Source organism: Tribolium castaneum, chromosome 4, assembly GCF_031307605.1.
Source record: "Tribolium castaneum strain GA2 chromosome 4, icTriCast1.1, whole genome shotgun sequence".
Classification (NCBI taxonomy): Eukaryota; Metazoa; Arthropoda; class Insecta; order Coleoptera; family Tenebrionidae; genus Tribolium; species Tribolium castaneum.
The window spans coordinates 11,470,616-11,490,170 of record NC_087397.1 but is presented as its reverse complement, the minus strand read 5'-3'; the positions used below and the strand labels follow the sequence as shown (position 1 = coordinate 11,490,170).

The window sequence follows — 19,555 nt, the reverse complement described above, 5'->3', positions numbered from 1 at the left end:
AATCAAAAAGAACAGAGAATTTCTTGTATAAAGCACTATTTTAGATATTTTGGTATGCATTATTTTTTTGAATAATAGCTTCCAAAAACTCTGTGTCTCATATTTCGTCAAATTTCACATATTTCGTCAAATTTCACATATTTCGTCAATATCTTCACAAATAAGTGTCATACAAAAAAACATTAGGTATTTCCAATCAAGCTTTCTAGGAGAATAATCCCTAATATAACCGAATTTCAAGATGTTAATTTTTTTTCCTTGTCCGCCTCGCGTGAAATGCCCCAAACCCGAAACTGAAAATGACACCAAATGACAAAAGAGAAAAAAAATACGTTTAAATAAAAGGACAAAACGGGTTTATTCTCGGACAATTAAACAAAACAACATTACGGCTACCTCCTACTGGACCTCATGCGTGCGTAACACTTTGAGCAGTAGTTTATGGTGGATGTGTTCGAAGCGCTTCTTTTCCTTCTAACTGGAGAAGTGTGTCCATAATCATCATAATACCCCCTATGTCTTTTCGATTTGTGTCTATTTTCTCTTACATTCACTACACTATATTTTCTGGAAAATTTGGTCAAGTTTTTACAACTAGCACACCGGACGTAGTCAGGCCCTGGAGTGGGTCTCCGGACCGCCATTCTTTGCTTCGGCTGCTCAGACTTCTTCAGAAGGAAATAATTCCCGACTTTTTCTATGATATTATTGGCACATCCGTACTGAATCGCTGCGTTAACAATTTCACAAGCTTTTTCCTTTGCATCAATGTCACTATCTCCATAGCCCATTTTTCGGGAATCTTTCCTCAAGATGGGTTTGGACGAATCGTACGCATCCCGGGCGTAGTAACTCGTTTTTTCGTGGTTTACCGGTGAGTGAAACAGACCTTTCAACTTGGACAGGTAGTAGAGCACAATATTTGCATAACTATCGGCCGTATTCGGGACTTTTTTACGCGCGACAGGCGATCGCGACTTTGCAAACTTCACGTGCTTTTTGTAAGAGGGATAAGGCGCCATAATGCTACAAACTGAATAATTTTGACATTATTTTGTCAATTTTGAATAACAAAAACAAAAACTGGTGTTATGAGGAACAGTACTCTCGATTGATTTATTTATTACAACACGAACAATTTTTGTAAGCCTTGTAACTGTACGCAGGACTGCATGTATCGCATGCATCGTCGGATTCCGAGTCACCACACATTTGGCAGTAGTCGTCGTAGAGGGACTTGGACCTGGTGGGCCGGCCGCGCCTTCGGCAAGCTGGGGGAAGGGCTTTGGGGCACGGCGCCATCGATTTGTTTTTCTGCGGGGTGGTGTGGCACGTGGCGCAGCTGTTCGAGGGGGCTGGGGGTTTGGGGCAGGTGTTTTGGGCGCACATGGACTTGGGGCGCTTCTTCATGGGGCACGTGAAACAGGTCCCTCCTTCGGCGTCTTCCTCGTCGCTGTCCTGGCAGCAAGGCCTGGGGACCTGCCTTCTCCTTTTGCCGCAACAGCTAGCCTCGTTCGCACACACGTCGTTGCAGGCGTTGCTCTGCCACTTGGCCGGGAAAAGGCAATGAATGCGCTCCATTTCCTCGTTTTTGAAGCGACAAGGTGCTAGGTGGATGGACGACGCTGGCAAGATTAGACTGAATTTCTCCTTTTTTTTCTGAATAAAATGCATTTTGACTCCATATTTTAAAGACGCCAAGACTTGACTTTTGATGTCGCCGTCTAAGCAAAAGTGCTTGATCATGTACATGGCGATGTCCTCCAGAGTGGACCCTTTGGCTCCGGTACGACTTCCATGGAGTAGCTTTAGCGTTACCAAGACTTTAAACAACGCACTCGTAAAACTCGAACGGGGCACAAACACGCATTTTTTAAAGTTACATGACATATTTTATCATATCGACAACTGGTAATTTAATCGGGTTAATTAAATCGCGTCGAGAAATGTGACAGAAATTTGAATGACATGAGAAATTCATCTTTTCGGAAGTCGGCAAATAATTCCACGTCGCCATAGCGGCTGGACAATTTTTTGTAAAGTTCGATAGATTGATTATTAATTTTCACAAACATGATTTATTTAATTGTTCTCCAAGTTAAACATTAGAAATTGCATTATACACATATTCATCGTATGATCAGGGGAAACTCGGGCAACAAGAACCACTTTAGTTCAATCGTTTGCCAGAAAGTAACCGTGTCCTACTCGAATGCCCAAAATACCATGACATGCTAAACGAAGCCAATTTTCCCAACCGTATGGAAGATATTCTCAGCCCGAAAAACGAAGATAAAATACTAATCTTCCTTAAAAGAACAAATCTGATATCCAAAATTTAACCATTGAATTATTCAAGAAACTTTGTATATAGAATTCCAAATTACTGTACCGGGTGCTAATAGCCTCGCAGCTGAAGCACTCTTCTTCCGTTAAATAAAAAAAAAAAGTAACCGTGTATTATACAGGGTGAGTCTGATTCTATCATACTCTGTAAAATGGAGAGTCTTCAGGCCATTTTCGGCGATGCGTATGGACGTATAAAGGCAAAAATCCTATGTAAAATTTAAGCACAAAAGATGAGTACGCCACTGGTAACTACATTTAAAAGCAAAAAAAAGGCGCAAACACTTGTGTTATCGCCAGCGCCATACTAGGTGCAGATTAGTTTGTTGTTAGTTCGGCTTTGATTTGTGTGTCAGTGGACCATTTTATTATCATGAAAAATCAAACAAATCCTGAAATGACCGATATGGTTCTGTGTTACGGAAGTGCAGATGGTGTTCTCTCAAGGGTTCACATATTGTATAGCGAAAAATGTTCGGCGGGTTGTTTCGTGTGGAATACCTAAGCTAATAACAAATAAGGGCGGACTTTGTAAACAATTTTTGTATTGTTTATTCGGAATTTTTGATTAACTTGTCGTTTCATTGGTTTTCATTCTTTTAAAGCGTATTTGCGTTGTTCCATTAACTGTAAGATAGTAGTGCCTCTCTTTTTAAAGCGTTTTACAGATATTCATGATTTGATTTATCAGAAGCGTCACGTTAGAGATAGAATTAAAGAAAATTTGATTTTATGCATTTGTAATTTTTGCAATTCTACAAATATTGTAGACACTTCAGTTTACAGAGTATGATGAAATTTAGGCTCATAATGTGGCAAAAATTTAGACAAAAACTACAAACATTCAAAAATAGTAATTTCTCATCAAAAATAATCGATAGTTTTCGTAAAAAAATCATTTACAAAAAGTTGCTTTTGTTTCTTTTTTTTTGCACAAAAGCATTAGTCCAGGAAAAAAAAATCATTGTAGATAATACATTTGGGCTATTCGTAATTTGGGCATAACAAACTATGGAAAAAAAACATATATCCCATGTTAGTTCATAGTAGAATTTTGCAACAGCGCATTTGAATTTTTGGAGTCAAATGGAGCACAAATTGAGAGTTTCTGGTGGGTTTTCTTATCTCAAAATGTGTCGCTGAGATTTAGTTTTACACAGAATTTTTTTCTTTTACAGAAACTCTTAATTTGTGCTTTATTTTTCGCTGCAAAAAATTCAAATGCGCTGTTGCAATTCTACTATGAACTGAAATATTTCATGCAAACTAAAAAAAATAATTAATACATTGTCAACGTTGCATTGACTGTCATTTGTATTAAATTCAACAAAAAAATCTTATTTTAATCTCTTTAGCATAGATTTGCAGTTGTCACAAATATATACCCCAGTATTATAGTCTGCACACAACTGATGTGCCCATTGTTGGCAGTGATTGCACTGAATCCAGGATTCACCAGATTTACGTGTCGTCGCAAATCAAACAAGTAACGTCTGCTTCATATGGCTCGTTTAGTGAGTCTATGGGAGGTTTCGGAAAAATCAGAGTGTGTTCAGTCTTCTTCTGCTTACTTGATTTGGCAGTTTTTTTATTTTTCCTCTTTGATTGATTCTATTATTTCGTCAATTTTTGTCTTTCTTGTTGTTAGTATTTAATTAAATATTATTACTTAATTAGCATAAATCGGGAAAAACGAACCGATTTTCGGTCATAAAGGACCTGGTTCTTTATGGCCGGTTCTTTTTGCGCACCATGTATTATGGGTCTACCAGTACATTCAAGTAAATTTAAAAAAGATAATATTTGTTATAAAAATTAACTATTCAGCAAGAGCATTATTTAGTTTTATTAACAAAATTTTAGAAAACTGACTTACCTCTTCAAGTTTGACAACAAACGTTAGAGAACTGTGGTGGCTACCGCGCATACTGCACAAAAATTTAAATTACATTTGAAATTATTTTGCCGGTTATTTTTTGCCCAGATGGTTCATCTTGCGCGACTCTCCCTTACTTGGAGCAGCAAAAAACAACCAGAAATCTCATAATCGTAATCAAACATTGTAGAATTTAATCAGATAATAAAAAGCAACACCAAAACCTACTTATCCTTATATTACGAGGGGCCACCAGAGGAGCCGTTAGCTCTGGAATTAGTTGGACAAATTTTTACAAATGACTATTTACTAAATTGTTTTTTTGAAATATGCGAGATTATTTGAAATGCAATATACTCCGAATTTCATAGAATGATCAAAAATAATTTTAATTACGAAAATTACGTTGTCTTGTATTATTTTTGGAAAATTAAAAAATTTGAAAAACCAGCGTCGCCAACCCCAGCCCTGACAAATGCACAGAGTTGGTGACATTGCTTCCTCCACGAGCCTTTGAGGTTATGTGGTGTTCATATTTTGCGAATTATTTCACAACAATGTGTTTATCCGAGTGTTGAATGAATATGGGCAGTGTTAGCATTAAAGAAAAATCTTTTCCTAAGTTAGTGTTATCTGAAAAATGGTGTTATCACTGGACGTTCTTTCCACTGAACTGTTACTCAAAATTTTCAAATATTTAGATATCCGTGATTTGTACAGGCTTAAACAAACATGTAAGCGATTTAACGAAATTATTGAAACTTGGGGTCACCTACTTATCTCAAATGTGGGGCTTCTAGTCACAAATCAAGTGCATCCAGTCATCAGCAATCGGTACTTATTTTCACTCAAAAATCGATTAATTCAAACAATTGTGCAGATCTCTTCGATTGCTGTCTCAATTTGAGCGTCTCAGAATATCGAAAAATTGGTGCTCTGGGCTTTATGACGAGAAACGGTTACTTTATAACAAGGATAGATATTTTCCGTGTCTCCAGTTGGAGAACGATTTGTTGTGGTTTAGTAGAGGGGCACACATATTTGCATATAAACGAACTAGAGCGGGAATCGATACTAGAAATCCCGTTTATACTATCACATCTCGGGACAATGCGGACATTTTCCGTTTTGTTAAAAGAAACAATTTAGTTTTGAGTGGACAAACGTAAGTAATTTTTCTGAAATCGTCGGTAAAGTAGCGAAAGACTGTTGTCTACTTTACGGACTAGTCACTTTGGGGCCGATTTCAGAAAAAAATCATTCCAGCGACGGAAGTCTTTTCTTGTGGGATCTAAACACGCAAAAATTTGTCACTGATTTAGAGGTGTCTCAAGGGGCCGATGTCAATTCTGTTGACTTGCTAGACGATATTCTTGTTTCTGGTTCTCGAGACAACTTTGTCCGAATTTGGCGAAATCCATTCAATGAAAGCATTATCGAGCAAATTGATTTGTGTGACCGCGTATGGTCTGTCGCTCTTTGTGAAGAAGACAAATCGTTGCTCGCCATAGGAACAGCAGGGGTACACCCTACACCCCCTCTAACTATTTTTGATTTAAATAAGTATAATCCCGTCACAGTTTTTGTTTAAATTTTTTGTTAAAACACTTCTAGACACATGACGGTGTTGAATTTTACGCCCGAAATTTCGGGGGCCGGTGTTTTGGACATCAGATGGGAAAATCCGTCAGTTATATGGTCCGCAGGTTACGACAGTTGTGTAAGAAGGTGGGACTTGAGGACTGGCAATTGTGAGCAAGTGCTGGAGGATCCTTATGGGGCCACAGTCTACTGTTTCCAGTATGATTTTTTCAATACTATAGTCAGTGGGACTCATAATCATGGGAGGGCGGTTTTGTGGGATACAAGACGAAGCAATTGTGTCCAGGTGAGTCATAAAGTACACTATACCGGGTTCGTCAAGTTTTACACTCAGGCACTTTACACCTCTTAGAAGAGAGAAAAAAAATGTGTAAATAAATATATTCCACTGCACTGATATCCAATCTCGCTAGGAAAAATTTTTTTTTTCTATTGATTCATTTGTCCAATAAAAAAGATAAAACCATTTGACCAAAAAATCGCATTAGCTGTTTTTTACATCAATGGATCGGAAATACGAAATAAAATTATTCTGCAAAAATTTGACTTGAAAAAAATCCTTAGAATTGGATTAAAAGCCAATTTGATATTATTTATCGGAAATTTCAGTATAATTTATGAGGGACAAGATTGAGTAGTAATAAATCTTCGCTACAAAAGGATCCACTACCTACCCCAATAACAGTAATGACTGCAGAAATTTTACAACTAGCGGCACGGTCCCATCGGGCGGTTTTAAAGCCAGGACCGGAATAAGCACACTAACGTGTTAAAAATGTTTTTATTAAAAAATTACATCAGATGTTCAAATTGATGACTATTGTGGTCTGAGCACAAACAAATTCTTCGTTTACAATTCGCATGAACCTTTGCCGTAAGATTTAAAGATTAACATTCCATTTTGAGTAAACAGATAAAATAAATGGTAATCCGGGTCTGAAAAATTCTTACCAGCTGCCTCAACCTTTAGACCCAACAACGATCGCGTGCCAATTTTACGACAAATGCAATAATTTTTTGAAAACCACCACCCTGATGGAGACCTTTTGTAGAAGAGATTTATAATTTTACCAAAATTCATGGGAAAAAAGCTGCCCCAATATCAAAACAGAAATTAAAAATCAACGACACATTTTCCCAAAAATTTATTTAGGCACTTCGATGCACTACCTCAAAATATACCTATGGACCAAAAATCGTTGACATTAGACTATAGTTAACTAAGCGAATGTGAAAAAACACACCATACAAGTAATCATCTTAAAAATTGGTCAAATCGTTCTTCTATACAATAAAATCAATTACGATTTTTTTTAGAATTTCAGATAAATTACAAAGAGGTGAAAGGTGCCTGAGTGTAAAACTTGACGAACCCGGTATAGTAAAACCTCTCAACAACGGACACCGATAGGGAATGTGGAGGGGTGTCCACTAATGGGAGGTGGGAAATTTTAATATAGGTTTTGTTACGTTCTCACAAAAATGTCCGTTGTGAAGAGGTGTCTATTAAGGGAGGTTTTACTGTTTATATAGTTTAGACAACGCTTTGCGTATAACTACTGTTTTTGTTTTCTAAGATGTATTTTATGGAGTCTTGTCGTCGTCGCGGGAGAAGCTCCCCAGTCTATGGTTTGTCATTCGACGCGGAATTTTTGTTCACCGTCACTGATCAACACCTAAACGTGCTGAACTTTTCAGTTAATCGGGGCAAAATCAGGGATTATGGTATTTGGTTCAAGAAATAAAAGTCTGAAGTAAATAAAATAATATATTTCACATACTCTGTTTAGATTTCCATCAATAAATAATTTAATAATAGTTTCATGTGCCTTTGAAATAAAACATGTGCGTCATTTCACGTACCGATGAGCCTACACCAAGTTCTCACTTATCAAGTTTATTTAAAAAATGTAGAAAAACCATACATTAAAAAAATCTACACCTTCAAACATACGTACTATTTTTATAAAAGCAGTGTACAAAATCTACAATAAAACGCCAAGAATTAACCTCATTTGCTAAAAATGTCCAACATTGTTTTATTTTGTACTAAACTCCAACACCTTTCACTGGAATGTTTATAATTCATCTTTTGGCCTCGTGAAATTGAAGGAGACAACCAATAGCACCAAAGTAGCCTTCGTGTTCCAGAAACAGGGCTTTCATTGTTCCCTTGGACCAGTAGTTCATGGCGTATGCCAGCAGTTTCATGGCGATGGGGTTTACTCGCAGGAAATTGCCCATAAAAACGACCTGATTTTTTTAATACTACGCCTCAAGTAAAAAACACGGAGGACCATTTAAATACGAGGGGGTTACGAGTTTTCAGTTCAATAAAAATAAATTAATTTAATAAGATAGTTAGGGCCGAACGTTCGCAGCGCCCTCTTAGTCCTCCGTAGTAAAGAAGCCAACTTACCCTGTCAATTTTCTCCTGAATAGCACACATCCTAGCAATAGACCCGATGTTGTTAGTGATGGTCACTAACGTAGCCCTCGCTAGATCCTGTCGACTGACTTTGCTGCGCTTCTCGCGAGAGTTCATTTGCCCAAAGCTAAAGCCCGAGAAACTTAATGACGAAATAAAGAAAAGAAAGTTTAGAGTACAAGAAGCAAGAAGAAACAGAAAAGGCCATGCGAGCAATCTGGTTTTATTACCTGCTAGCGACCAAATCTCCCGGTAACCCAAACCGTTCGTAGTCACCACCGTATATATCACGCACCAGCTTATCAACTCGTGTGTTATCACCTTCTGCAGCCAACTGTATCGCCTCTTCGAACGTATTGCAACCAGTCAACAGACAGCAAAGGCCCAAAAAAGTGCCTCCGCCCAAACTGTAACAAGGATTAAGAAAGGCGGACCGCAGACTAAACGCCAAACCTTGTCCCTGAGATCCTCTTGTAATCGGTGGCCGAATAGACGGCCAAAACGCTAACACCTGACCCGATATTGACAATCAGAAACGGGTACGGATTCGAGAAGTCGTATTTGACTTTAGAACAGCAAGCATCGTCGGTCGGATTCGCCCAATAGTAACACTCGGACGGGTTCTGGGCGTCTGCGAACTGCAAGCCCTTCAAAAGCGAATCGAACTCGTCAAATTTTTCCAACTTCATGTTAACTTCCTGCAATTCGCCCAATTTAAATGAAATAGCGGCTCAAGTGACTTGTACCCTTCTGAAGTCCTCCTCAAACTTGAAAGCGCCCCCTCCCGTCGCACAAACCGTCGTAACCAAGTTGGCCATGCCTTTGGACTTGGCCAAAGCCAAAAAGTTGACCATTTCGCTCGACGGAAACCGAATAAAGTGCAAAGTGCCTCTCCTGCCCCGAATGTAAACATCGTCCATCTTAAAACCAAAACAATCATTATCTTATCTTTGCGGCTTTTGATAGGGCTTGAGCGACACGTGATGGTCCAAACTACGCGAGCGTTACGCACCTGTAAGTGGGTGTCTCGATGGCCGGTTTTCCCATATGCTGAGTTTTTTGTTAGATATCTCCGGATGTTGCGTAGGGTTTCCACTTCGGAATCGGCCTCGTCTTTGGTGATGTCTTTCGGTTCGAAATAGACCAACTTGCATAAACTGCCGCCAATGTCCATTCCAAACCACGGCATCGCTAAAACATTAATCGGTTCACGACAACGTGAAATATTCAACGCACCTAGCGGGTGCGCGATTTCAGCCATCGCAGCCGCTTTCAGGCATGAACACCGGTTTTTATCGCGGACTTACGCGTCGAAATGATAATAATCGTCCATGTTATCGCATTTTCTTTCATTAAAGTGATTTCTGTCGGAACGGTTATCTTGATAAAAGTTATTTTTGCATTCACACTTGTCAAATTCACATGTAATGTTGTGTAGTCACCATTTTTGTGGAAGAATACTGATAACATTTAAATTTGTGTGTTGTATTTTGTATAAACAACTCGCATTATCTTTTTCTTTCACAAAAAATCAATGTGTGCTAAGCACGTGTGGTTAGCATTGCTGATATTTTTAACTCGAAAACACTAATTACTCCAAACAATAATTGATGCGATAATGAACGAAAAAATAAGATTTTTGTTAAAATTACATAATGGCTTAATGGCAATAATTATGACCTTTTTCTCCGGGGATAGACGTCACAATTGGACGAATTCTGATATTATGTAGGCCAGCGAATCTTCCAAGGTAAAATTTTAGTTTATTTTGAATTTTTTAGAACAAAATTTTGATCTTATAGTTTTTTAATGCGTTTTTAGTTTTGAAATTTGAATTACGGTAAAAAGAAATCCGGTTAAAGTTCTTTTAAAAAATTTGGCTTTGTCAACCCTTTTAATATTTTAGTTATCTAGTTATGAATTTTTAAAAAGGATAAAACTTCATCATTCGGCAGAGAAAATCAGATTTTTTTTTTTGGTTTTTGTAATTCGATCGAATAATTTGTATCTCGTTGCGAGTTACGGGCTTACGATGAATTGGAACTGTTACGAGAACGACTGATTGTGCCCTTTTTGAGTCCTGCACGAACCCATTAACTGTTAATAATTTTTGAAAAGTAAGATTGTTTGACTAAAAATACATAATTCTAAATAGTGTGGGAATATTGTGCTAGTGTATGATGAAGTAAGGCAGCGAAGTCAGCGCAATCACAAAATTTACGACAAAAAATAACTATGTGGTTGTTTCCAAATAATATTAAAAGTACAATTAACTGGATAACAAATCGAAGTTTTATATTTACAACTTGTTGAGTATTATTCACAAAATAGTATATTAAAGTATAAGTGGGTATTAAGGTCTTTAAAACACGCGCGATTTTTATAGCACAACAGCGTAGCCGGAGTGTTCGAAATAAAGCAAATGTTTTAAAGACCAGATATCCGCGAATGCTTTACGTAATATTTTTTATTTGATACACTTTGAAAACAGAAATACTGATATGAATATTACAAAAATTTGAAATAATGTAATGTGAGATCAGTATAAAAGTTGCCATTTATCTTCACGTTTCTTGGATTATTGATGTTGCCATGGACACTTTAAAAAACGCGCGTTTTTTAAAGTTGGACTTAAACACACGGCTGCGTGCTTTAAATAAGCAATATAGATTATCAATAAAAAATAAAACAATAATAATGTTGCAATTGGCATCAATTGGTTAAAATGAATGTGCTTATTTCTATTTGAATAAGCTATTTCTATAAAAAATGAGAATATGTCATTTTTGTGACTCGATTACAGCTTAAATCGACTATGAAATACGTTTGATACAATTGGAAAATATGTAGTTTCTTTTTAAACCAATTATCAAGAAAAATTATACAAATACTGAGCCAAATACGCTAAATAAAATTACTTTTTGTTTCGTTAGGCGTTATTTAAATAAAAAATGAGAACAACGAAGGCCACATTTACACTTTTTTTCAATTAAGGAAATGGTAGGAATTAGAGCACTTGTAACTGAATTTATAAGCCATAAAAGTGTATATTAGCGATTCAATTCAAATTTGCCATTATAAGCAATGCTGTACAGTATTTTGTGAATAGTAAAATAATCCAAAGAAATGAGTTGTTGGTAAAATAAATACTTACAGGGAGCGTCTGTGAAGCCGTTTTCGCTCACCCCATTAACTTCCATTGAGACTTTTCTATTGTCTTCGGCCATTGTCGCGATAATATCACTTAAGTAAAGTTTACAGCTGTGAGGGGCCATTGTAATGTACGACCTCTGAAACCGAAATGAGAAATGAAGAGCTCAGTTCAGGCGTTTAAAGTGTAAGAATGTTTACTGTGCACACGTATCGTGTCAGTGACAAAAAGTGATCCTGAAGGGGGCTAATGCCCTTGACCTCTGAATATATCAGCATAAAACTTTGCATGCATTAAGCTAGAAATGTGTGCTTTTTAATTAAACATGCTGTGACGAGCTATCCTGTTATGTAATTTTTTTAACTTATGTTACGACCTATTACCTTCCATCATTTTTGTATCGTTTTGGCCGATTTTGAAGCAAAGTAAAATGACACTACACTCGACGGTGAAATATGTGTTTTGCTGGTGTTTCACAACTAGATCATTACGTGTCATTTAGAAAAAGAAGGCACGGTACTAATTATTTCTTACATGAATAAAAACGCGAAATAAAGTGCGAAAACCCACACGCCAAGTCATGACATACAATTTGACGTTTGCAAAATGTGACGTTTCACAACAGAAATCTACTTTAACAACGACCTCAAAAACACAATTATAACAAATTTTAATAAACTACAAAGTGATAACCCGGCCTATTTAACATAAATTAGCAATTGTTCGAATATTCAGCAAAGGAATGCGCAATTTAATCGCTCAAAAAAGTGGCGGCAGTGCGCCCTCTAGCGGCCGATAAAAACATTACGACGTAAACAAATTTTGAGGTTAGAAGTGTGACATGTAAAGTGCCTCGATGTTAAATATCCCCGAAGACAAGTTGCCTCAAGAGTTCAAAGATGAAGCCCGACTCGACTCCCTATTTTCGCCCGTCCGCAGCGCCACCGTCAACCCCCGCGACTGGGACACGAAACTTACTTCTTGGAAACATCTGATTTCGCTATATTGCGTCAATAATGGGGTTTACAGCTTTACGTTAACTCAATTGGGCCAGAAGTTCATTCGAAATGGACGGCCCCCGAGTTGTCTAGCTCTCGTGCTGGAGGAGTTGGTCAAAACTGGCGATTTGCAGTATTTGGAGGATTTTCTGAAGGGGCCGCAAGGTTGGGGCAGCTGGGCTGCCGATTTGCTAGTCAAAAAGCCGCTTTCGTGGTCGCTTAACACAGTCAAACGCACGTTATTCACGACTCGAGTCAGTTCAAATCGGACTTACGTCCACGTTGAGGTCATTCGGCAAGAGGCGCAAAAAATAGCTGCAAACCCTAATAAAGTCCTAAATTTCGGCGAGTTTTTGAAATACGTCAATAAAGATTTGAGTCAAGCTGAGGACATGAAACTTTTAGTTCACTATCTTGTGCGTGAGAAAAAGGCAAACGTTTATAATTTGAAACCGAATACGTTTGAAGTGGAGTCGTTTCTTATCAAACTGGGAACAAACCCGATTTCGGAGTTTGATATTGCGCTTTATGTTTTGGAACAAAACGAGAAGTTGTTCACCAAACACGTTGCGGATCTGGAAGATGAAATTTCAGATTGTGTTAAAGAAGTGAAAGGTCATTTATTGAAAAATCATAGACAATTGGCCAAAACTTGCCTTAAGAAAAAACACGAGATTGAAAAACGTCTCACACATAAGGTCAATGCCTTGCATAATATACAAGTGTTGATTGAGAAACTCAAAGACGTCCATACTGACTCAAACGTGTGGCAGTCCTACAAACATGCCCTTTCTGCCTTTAATGCAACCTTCAAAGAGACCGGTTTGAGTGAGGACGCCGTTGAAGACACCATGCTCAAATTAGGAGAAGTATGTTATTTTTTATTTGAATTCTTTTAATTTTTTTCCCCAGATGTTGGACATCCAAGAGGAGATTCAAACTGCGATTTCTGGTCCTGTCTCAAACGAAAACGATGATTTGGAGGAAGAATTAGCAGAACTGATGAAAAGTGAAGACGAATCAAAAAGTACCACCGACTTGGAGGCGCAATTGGCCAATTTGGACATCACGGACTTGCCAGAATTACCCAACCCAGATGTGTCATTAAAAGAAGCCTCTATACATTAATTGATTTATAATTGTTTTATTTTAAATAAAGTTTATAAAACCACGTTATACAAAATAATCAAGGACTGTGAGTTGGCAGCTTTGAATTTTGTTTTAATACAACTGAATTGTTGCCAGCTGACAGTCATTCTTGATCACTCGGTAGAAACAGCAAATAAACTGCAGTTTCTTGTATGGTGGTAATTTTATTACAAACAAAAATACAACACGTGGTGACAGGTCGTTGGCCCAATTAAGGGTCTTCTGCGGTCACTAACCCTGCACAAGATCCTTAATTTCGTTAAAAAGTACAATGAGTGGCTATTACGTAAAAATTCGTATTTAGACAATTTGTATGTAAAATTATGCGGCTTGATACAAACTGGTAAAACAGACGCAAGCTTTCATAGAAGTAGTTGCCTTTGAATTTTTAAGGAATGTAAATCTACTATACTACAACGTGGAGGTTGAGGAACTGTCAAAAGGAACAAATCCAATTATTTAAAAAGAAAAACTTATATTTAGTACTTTAAACAATTCCATTTAGTTTGATAAAATAAAAAATATCTTGGTAAAAACTCACAGATCATGCAAACATACAAGAATATATCCCCGGGGAACTTTGACCCTTGAATTTAAAATAATTATGAAAAGTATCAATTCTCAAATCCATTTTACTGCGCAAAACTGGAAAATAAAACAAGGCTTGTACAAAATCACCTATGATCAGAAATTTACATAAATTAACAATTAACTAAAAAATTATGTATATCAATCATTTGTAACAACACATTTAATATGAGCAAAATACGGCCACTTCACGTTATATTAAACGGCACCACTCCTACAAAATGCTGGTTTAATTGTCCTTACAAGGAATTTAATAATCGTCTAGATCAAAATCATCGCCGTTGTCTAGTTCTTCATCTAACTGTAAATTCTGGAAATCCACTTTGTATCGTAACAAACCTGTAAAAAAAAACATGATATAAGTAACACACTTTACAATCGAGACACACAAATACCATGCTTTAAATTACACTAATTCAAAGCATGGTACTATCATCTAACAAACAAAAACCTACACAAATTTCGGAAATAAAAATAAGTGCAAGATTCCACAACAAAACTCCTACCATAGAACACTTATACCTGATTTAGGAGCTCTGGTTCATGTAAATCTTTAATAATCATCAAGATCTACATCATCCAAGGGCTCATCTGCTTGCAGAGATTGAAAGTCCACTTTATAACGAAGAATGCCTATCCGATTGCAGCATTAACAAAATCATTTTTTAAAATTTGCAAATCAACAATTAACCCAAACAACACTGACCTCCAATTCCTCCAAAACCTCGAACGAACTGCGACCCTTCTTGCGACTTATCGGTAATAATTTCTAAAGTAGCACCAAAATTCTTATAGTTGTTTGCAAGCCATTCAAGCAAAGGCTGACACTCCACCAATTCCAGTTCCACGCCGCTCTGTTAAAAAAAATTAGTCATAAAAATAAAACTGGGCACGCAACTAACGTCTTTGTCAGTGAAATGTGACTTGTCCTTTTCCTGTTCTGGTGTTAGGTGTAATACGGTTTCTGTACCAGTCGTGTGGTTCTTCAAGACGTATCGTTGAATATCAAGATTCTCCCAACAAATCAGCGTTTCAACAGCACCTAATTCGAGCCCTCTTAGCGTATCTTCAACACCGAAGCAGTATTTGCCGGTGTCTTGACTGATTTCGTCAAAGTATCGGCCAATCAGTTTCTTTTCTTGGATGAATTTGACGTTTTGGAGCGACTCAGCCGCCAGTTCAATCGCTTGATTGAACCCGTTTTCGCCCCCGTACGACACATCGACTAATTTTATAACTTTCGCTTGCAATCTCTACAAAAGCTGGTCATGAAAATTGCTAAATTGGGCAAAATGACTTACAGGATCAAACATATCGGATTGACTAAGTTCAGTCTTAAAATCAGCACTTCCCGCCAATATCAAGCCAGCGATATTGGGCTTATCATTGGTGATAAAGAGTTGTGTTGCCACTTCGGCCACTTTTCGCACGTAATTGTGCCGTTTTTCCATTCGCAAACGGGCGAAACGCAGCGCGGATTGACCACCACGTCCGTGCTTTTTTGGTAGATCGACGGTGAACTTATGGAGGACCTCTCGAGTGTTGCCTTGTAATGTACCGAATAATGCTCCGTTACCGTCCATTACGATAAAACCGAATTTATTATCGTCAGCCAGTAAGGCCGTTAGAGCTTCCGTGTGGAACTTATTGTCGCATAAGTACAGAGAGGTATTGATAGGTTTGAACGGTTCGAAATCGATGTTGACTTTCTTTTCTTTACCTTCATCCGTCACGATCGTACCACAGTAGATGACTAAGCCGTTTGGCGGCACTGAAACAGCTGTTTGTATACTAAAAGAGGAAAGACAGGTATTCTCTCCCAGAGATGAATTAACTAAAGTAATCATCTAAAGGAGAAAATAGGCCAAAAACATGAAAAACTAAATCCACGTTTGTAATTAAAAATTGTGCTTCAATTGAAAATAAGTAATTTTCAATGTTTGAAACCCTAAATTTCTAGGAAACTAATTTTCCTATGCCCGGAAACTACGCTTTCTATAACAATAAATCAAAAATCCTTGAGATTCACAACAACGAACATTATCTATTTAACACTACAAAACTTTCTCTACTTCTTTAATAATAATTATTAAAGTTAATAGGTATTATGAATAATTTTTTATTTCAAAGTTAATTGAACCTAGACACAATTTCACCTAAGCGTTTGATCAGTTGATTACTCGAAATTTCGTCGTATGAATAAAATGAAATAAATGCTTTTTTGTTGTAATAGTAAAAGATTGTCGTATTTTATATTTTTTAAGAGAGAAAGAGATAAAACTATAGTAAAATCATTTGCTACTTTTTATCCATACTACCCAAAGTTGGGTCAAAAATAATATTCGTGTTCCCCTTTTTGTTTTTTTTTATTTAGGTACCAGAAATGCAATATTTTGCAAAATATTATTTATCTTTATTCGTTATTCGTAATTGTTTTTTTGCAATGCAGGGATAAACCTTCGATAAGTTATCCGTGGTATAAATTTAGACCAGGGATTGCGTACAGATAACCGTAATTTTTTGTCCTTTACATAACAAATTAAGTCGTCAACCATTCCAGGAAAAATGCAACCTGACACCGAAATTTCAAAATGATGTTATAGTGGCGGTCAGCTCGATTTGCGTGTGCGTCATCAATTTCATTTTTTCATTACCAACACAAAGCTATAAAAAATTATCAAAAACAATGCAAATTTAAACAGCTAAGGGCTATCTAAGGGTGGTATCCTTGAACATTAATTTACATGTGCACTTCGACAACACCGTCAAGTGTCACGAATTTGTCAAACTGACATTGACAGTATATTATAGACGTCGTCGCATGGTTGTCGAAAGTGTTATCGGTGTTAATCGCAAGTATTTTCTGTTCGTTTATTGTGTTTTGTGGTTTGCGTTTCGTTAGGTTTTTGATTCTGCGTTTATTAGTTCTTGTTTTGTGAATCTGTATTTTTTGTAACAACTCATAATTTAAACACTTCGTAACCTCAAAAAATATTTGATAGTTTGTCACCGCTATGCCCCTGCTATGTAAACGTAGTGACAGAAATGTCAGATGACGCACACGCAAACGGAGCTGAGCGCTACCATAGTAATTTTAAGACACTGATGATGGGATCCTATCCCGAAAGCGCTCTGAACACCCCTCTTTGGACATTAAATAAAGAGCGATCCAGAAATACTGGGTCTATTGGCAACAGATCTTAAAGTATTTTTGCTCGTAATTTGCAACAATGCAACTAAATTCGATTTTTCTTGACAATTATTTGACGTACAACCCCAAAAGAATGTTAAATTGTTGTTAACGGGAAGCGTACTCCATTGGTATATTTTAAAATTTAAATTCAGTGTTTCCAACAGACTTAGTATTTCCGGATCATAACAATCCCACTTCGATAGAATGAATATTTTAAATTTTAGAAATATATTAGCTGTTTAAAAACTATAAAAAGGCCAACGTCGCATTGTACCGAATAATTTTTTTTAATAGGATTGATAAAATTGTGAAATAGCTATTAATGATTAGATCTCTCATTGAAAGTATAAATTATTTATACTTTATAATTATATTATTTTTTAAAGTACCAGAAAGAAGAAAATACTCTCCAAAAAATATTCAACTGTTGCAGTATGACAGTATTTTATGTTATCACCTAAAAGACATAAATCCCATTTCAGTTCATAGCAGAATTGCAACAGCGCATTTGAATTTATCGGAGTAAAAAATAAAGCACAAATTGAGAGCTTCTGTAAAAGAAAAGAATTCTGTGTTAAACTAAATCCCAGCGACACGTTTTGAGCTAAGAAAACCCACCAGAAACTCTCAATTTCACTACAAAAAATTCAAATGCTCTGTTGCAAAATTCTACTATGAACTGAAATGGCATATATGTCTTTTAGGTGATAACATAAAATACTGACATACTACAACAGATGAATATTTTTTGAAGAGTATTTTCTCCTTCTGGTTCTTTAAAAATGGAAATCGGCAAATAAAATTATTAGTAATGTTACTTTTTTATCTTTATAACTTTTGCTGTCCCGTCCGTTATCGCAATCACAAAATGTTGTTCTTATTTCTTACGTTGTTAAACAAAACCAAGAATTTTTAATGTACACTGTCTAATTTTAATATATATTTTATTTTAATAAATAAAACCACTCTGAATAACTGTCTTATAGTTCGAAACTATTGAAGCTAGCGAAAAATTTCAGGTACTGACTGAACGGACTGTAAAATCTATAAATGGCTGTTTCAAAACTATAAAACATTGCATTTTCTCTCAGAATTAGCTAAATAAATAAATAAATTACTCATGCACTTCATATAATTAATAGCTAATGTAATTTATATTTTTAATGAGAGACCTAATTATTAATAAGTATTTTACAATTGTATCAACCTTATTTAAAAAATAATTCGGTAAAATGGGACGTTGGCGTTTTTATAGTTTTGAAACAGCTAATAGTTGGATCGGAAATGACAACTGAATGAGTAAAGATTTTTCAATTTGTTTTAAATTAGCGGGATTCACCACTTAATTAATTGGTAGCAATTTATTTTTGCAATCTCAGCTTGGAAAATTAGGGTTTACCTAAAGCGGATATCATGCAATCTAAGTGATCATGAAAGGCTCGTTTTTAAAATAATAAACTGTACAAAGTATGCATTTTTAATTATAAACGATTGCTCAACGCTGGTATTTTGGTAGGGTGTGTCACAGGCTGGGGCTCCTCGCGCTTACCTTTTGTGTAGAGTTTGAGGCGATGCTGGACTGAGGTGATAGCCCCCAAGACTGACAATCTGTTAACTCTCGACTTGATATTGGAGGCTGTGCCGAATTCATCAGCTAACATTTTGCTAACTCTCGAGATTTGATCTTTGGGCGGTATAATTAACGAAATCATGCTGGTTCCATTGCTGCAAAAGGCCAAAAAAACCGTTTACTTGAAACTCGTGGGCATATGTTGAAGGATTTCTAACCACGTTGCACTTACCCTCTCGCCAGTTCCAAACTTTTGATCAGTTTCTTTATTTTCCAGATTTCTACATTACGGTCGGCTGAAGTCTCCTCTCCTGACATTTCTGCTGGATTTCGTATGAACTAAAAATACGAAAAATGTGACCCGATGCAAAATGGCGCGGTCTCCAATGCCGACGAACTACTTGATTGAGTCACTTTTCACTGGTTATGCAGGTAACTTAACCACTTTAACTGGTTATAACCAGAAATGCGCGACCCGGAGACTTGGTTAGTGCGGGAAAAAATATTCCAGTCACTCACATGCCGAAACAAAGGGAATCACAAAATAAAACTGGCAGGTGACAGCCTCTCGCAGAAGGAAATTCGAAAAGGACCCTACGATTTCCCAACTTTCCGACCGGAATTTCCCATTTATTCAATCAAACTGGGGGAATT

At 36.7% G+C, this 19,555-nt stretch overlaps 4 protein-coding genes across 12 annotated transcripts; 2 read left to right on the top strand and 2 right to left on the bottom strand.

Moving 5' to 3' along the window:
- Positions 1-4,692: 4,692 nt before the first annotated feature.
- Positions 4,693-7,642, top strand: LOC103315029 (uncharacterized protein). The gene is made up of 5 exons (XM_008202672.3): positions 4,693-5,056; positions 5,103-5,387; positions 5,489-5,785; positions 5,837-6,110; positions 7,402-7,642. The coding sequence occupies exons 1-5, from the start codon at positions 4,863-4,865 to the stop codon at positions 7,567-7,569; spliced, it is 1,218 nt and encodes a 405-aa protein (XP_008200894.2). The 5' UTR covers positions 4,693-4,862; the 3' UTR covers positions 7,570-7,642.
- fbl (fumble) lies at positions 7,580-12,057 on the bottom strand. 6 transcript variants are annotated; one of them, XM_008202639.3, is made up of 9 exons: positions 11,938-12,057; positions 11,787-11,882; positions 11,407-11,542; positions 9,265-9,443; positions 8,999-9,172; positions 8,706-8,950; positions 8,483-8,659; positions 8,244-8,394; positions 7,580-8,077 (listed from the first exon to the last, which is right to left on the bottom strand). In XM_008202639.3, exons 3-9 carry the CDS (start codon positions 11,525-11,527, stop codon positions 7,910-7,912), a joined length of 1,215 nt encoding a protein of 404 aa, XP_008200861.1. In that variant the 5' UTR covers positions 11,528-11,542; positions 11,787-11,882; positions 11,938-12,057; the 3' UTR covers positions 7,580-7,909.
- Positions 12,058-12,112: 55 nt separating this feature from the next.
- Positions 12,113-13,703, top strand: LOC660280 (uncharacterized protein). Its single transcript, XM_966523.4, has 2 exons — positions 12,113-13,270; positions 13,314-13,703. Exons 1-2 carry the CDS (start codon positions 12,260-12,262, stop codon positions 13,527-13,529), a joined length of 1,227 nt encoding a protein of 408 aa, XP_971616.2. The 5' UTR covers positions 12,113-12,259; the 3' UTR covers positions 13,530-13,703.
- Positions 13,530-19,530, bottom strand: eRF1 (eukaryotic translation release factor 1). Of its 4 annotated transcripts, none has more exons than XM_015982929.2 (7): positions 19,134-19,530; positions 18,881-19,056; positions 15,440-15,909; positions 15,041-15,391; positions 14,845-14,992; positions 14,661-14,771; positions 13,530-14,477 (listed from the first exon to the last, which is right to left on the bottom strand). In XM_015982929.2, exons 1-6 carry the CDS (start codon positions 19,217-19,219, stop codon positions 14,692-14,694), a joined length of 1,311 nt encoding a protein of 436 aa, XP_015838415.1. In that variant the 5' UTR covers positions 19,220-19,530; the 3' UTR covers positions 13,530-14,477; positions 14,661-14,691. The 4 variants fall into 4 exon arrangements, with proteins under 4 accessions (XP_015838415.1, XP_015838413.1, XP_971668.1 ...); XM_015982927.2 differs by having other exon boundaries at positions 15,440-15,918; positions 19,134-19,493; XM_966575.4 differs by lacking the exon at positions 14,661-14,771.
- Between the last annotated feature and the right edge of the window lie 25 nt (positions 19,531-19,555).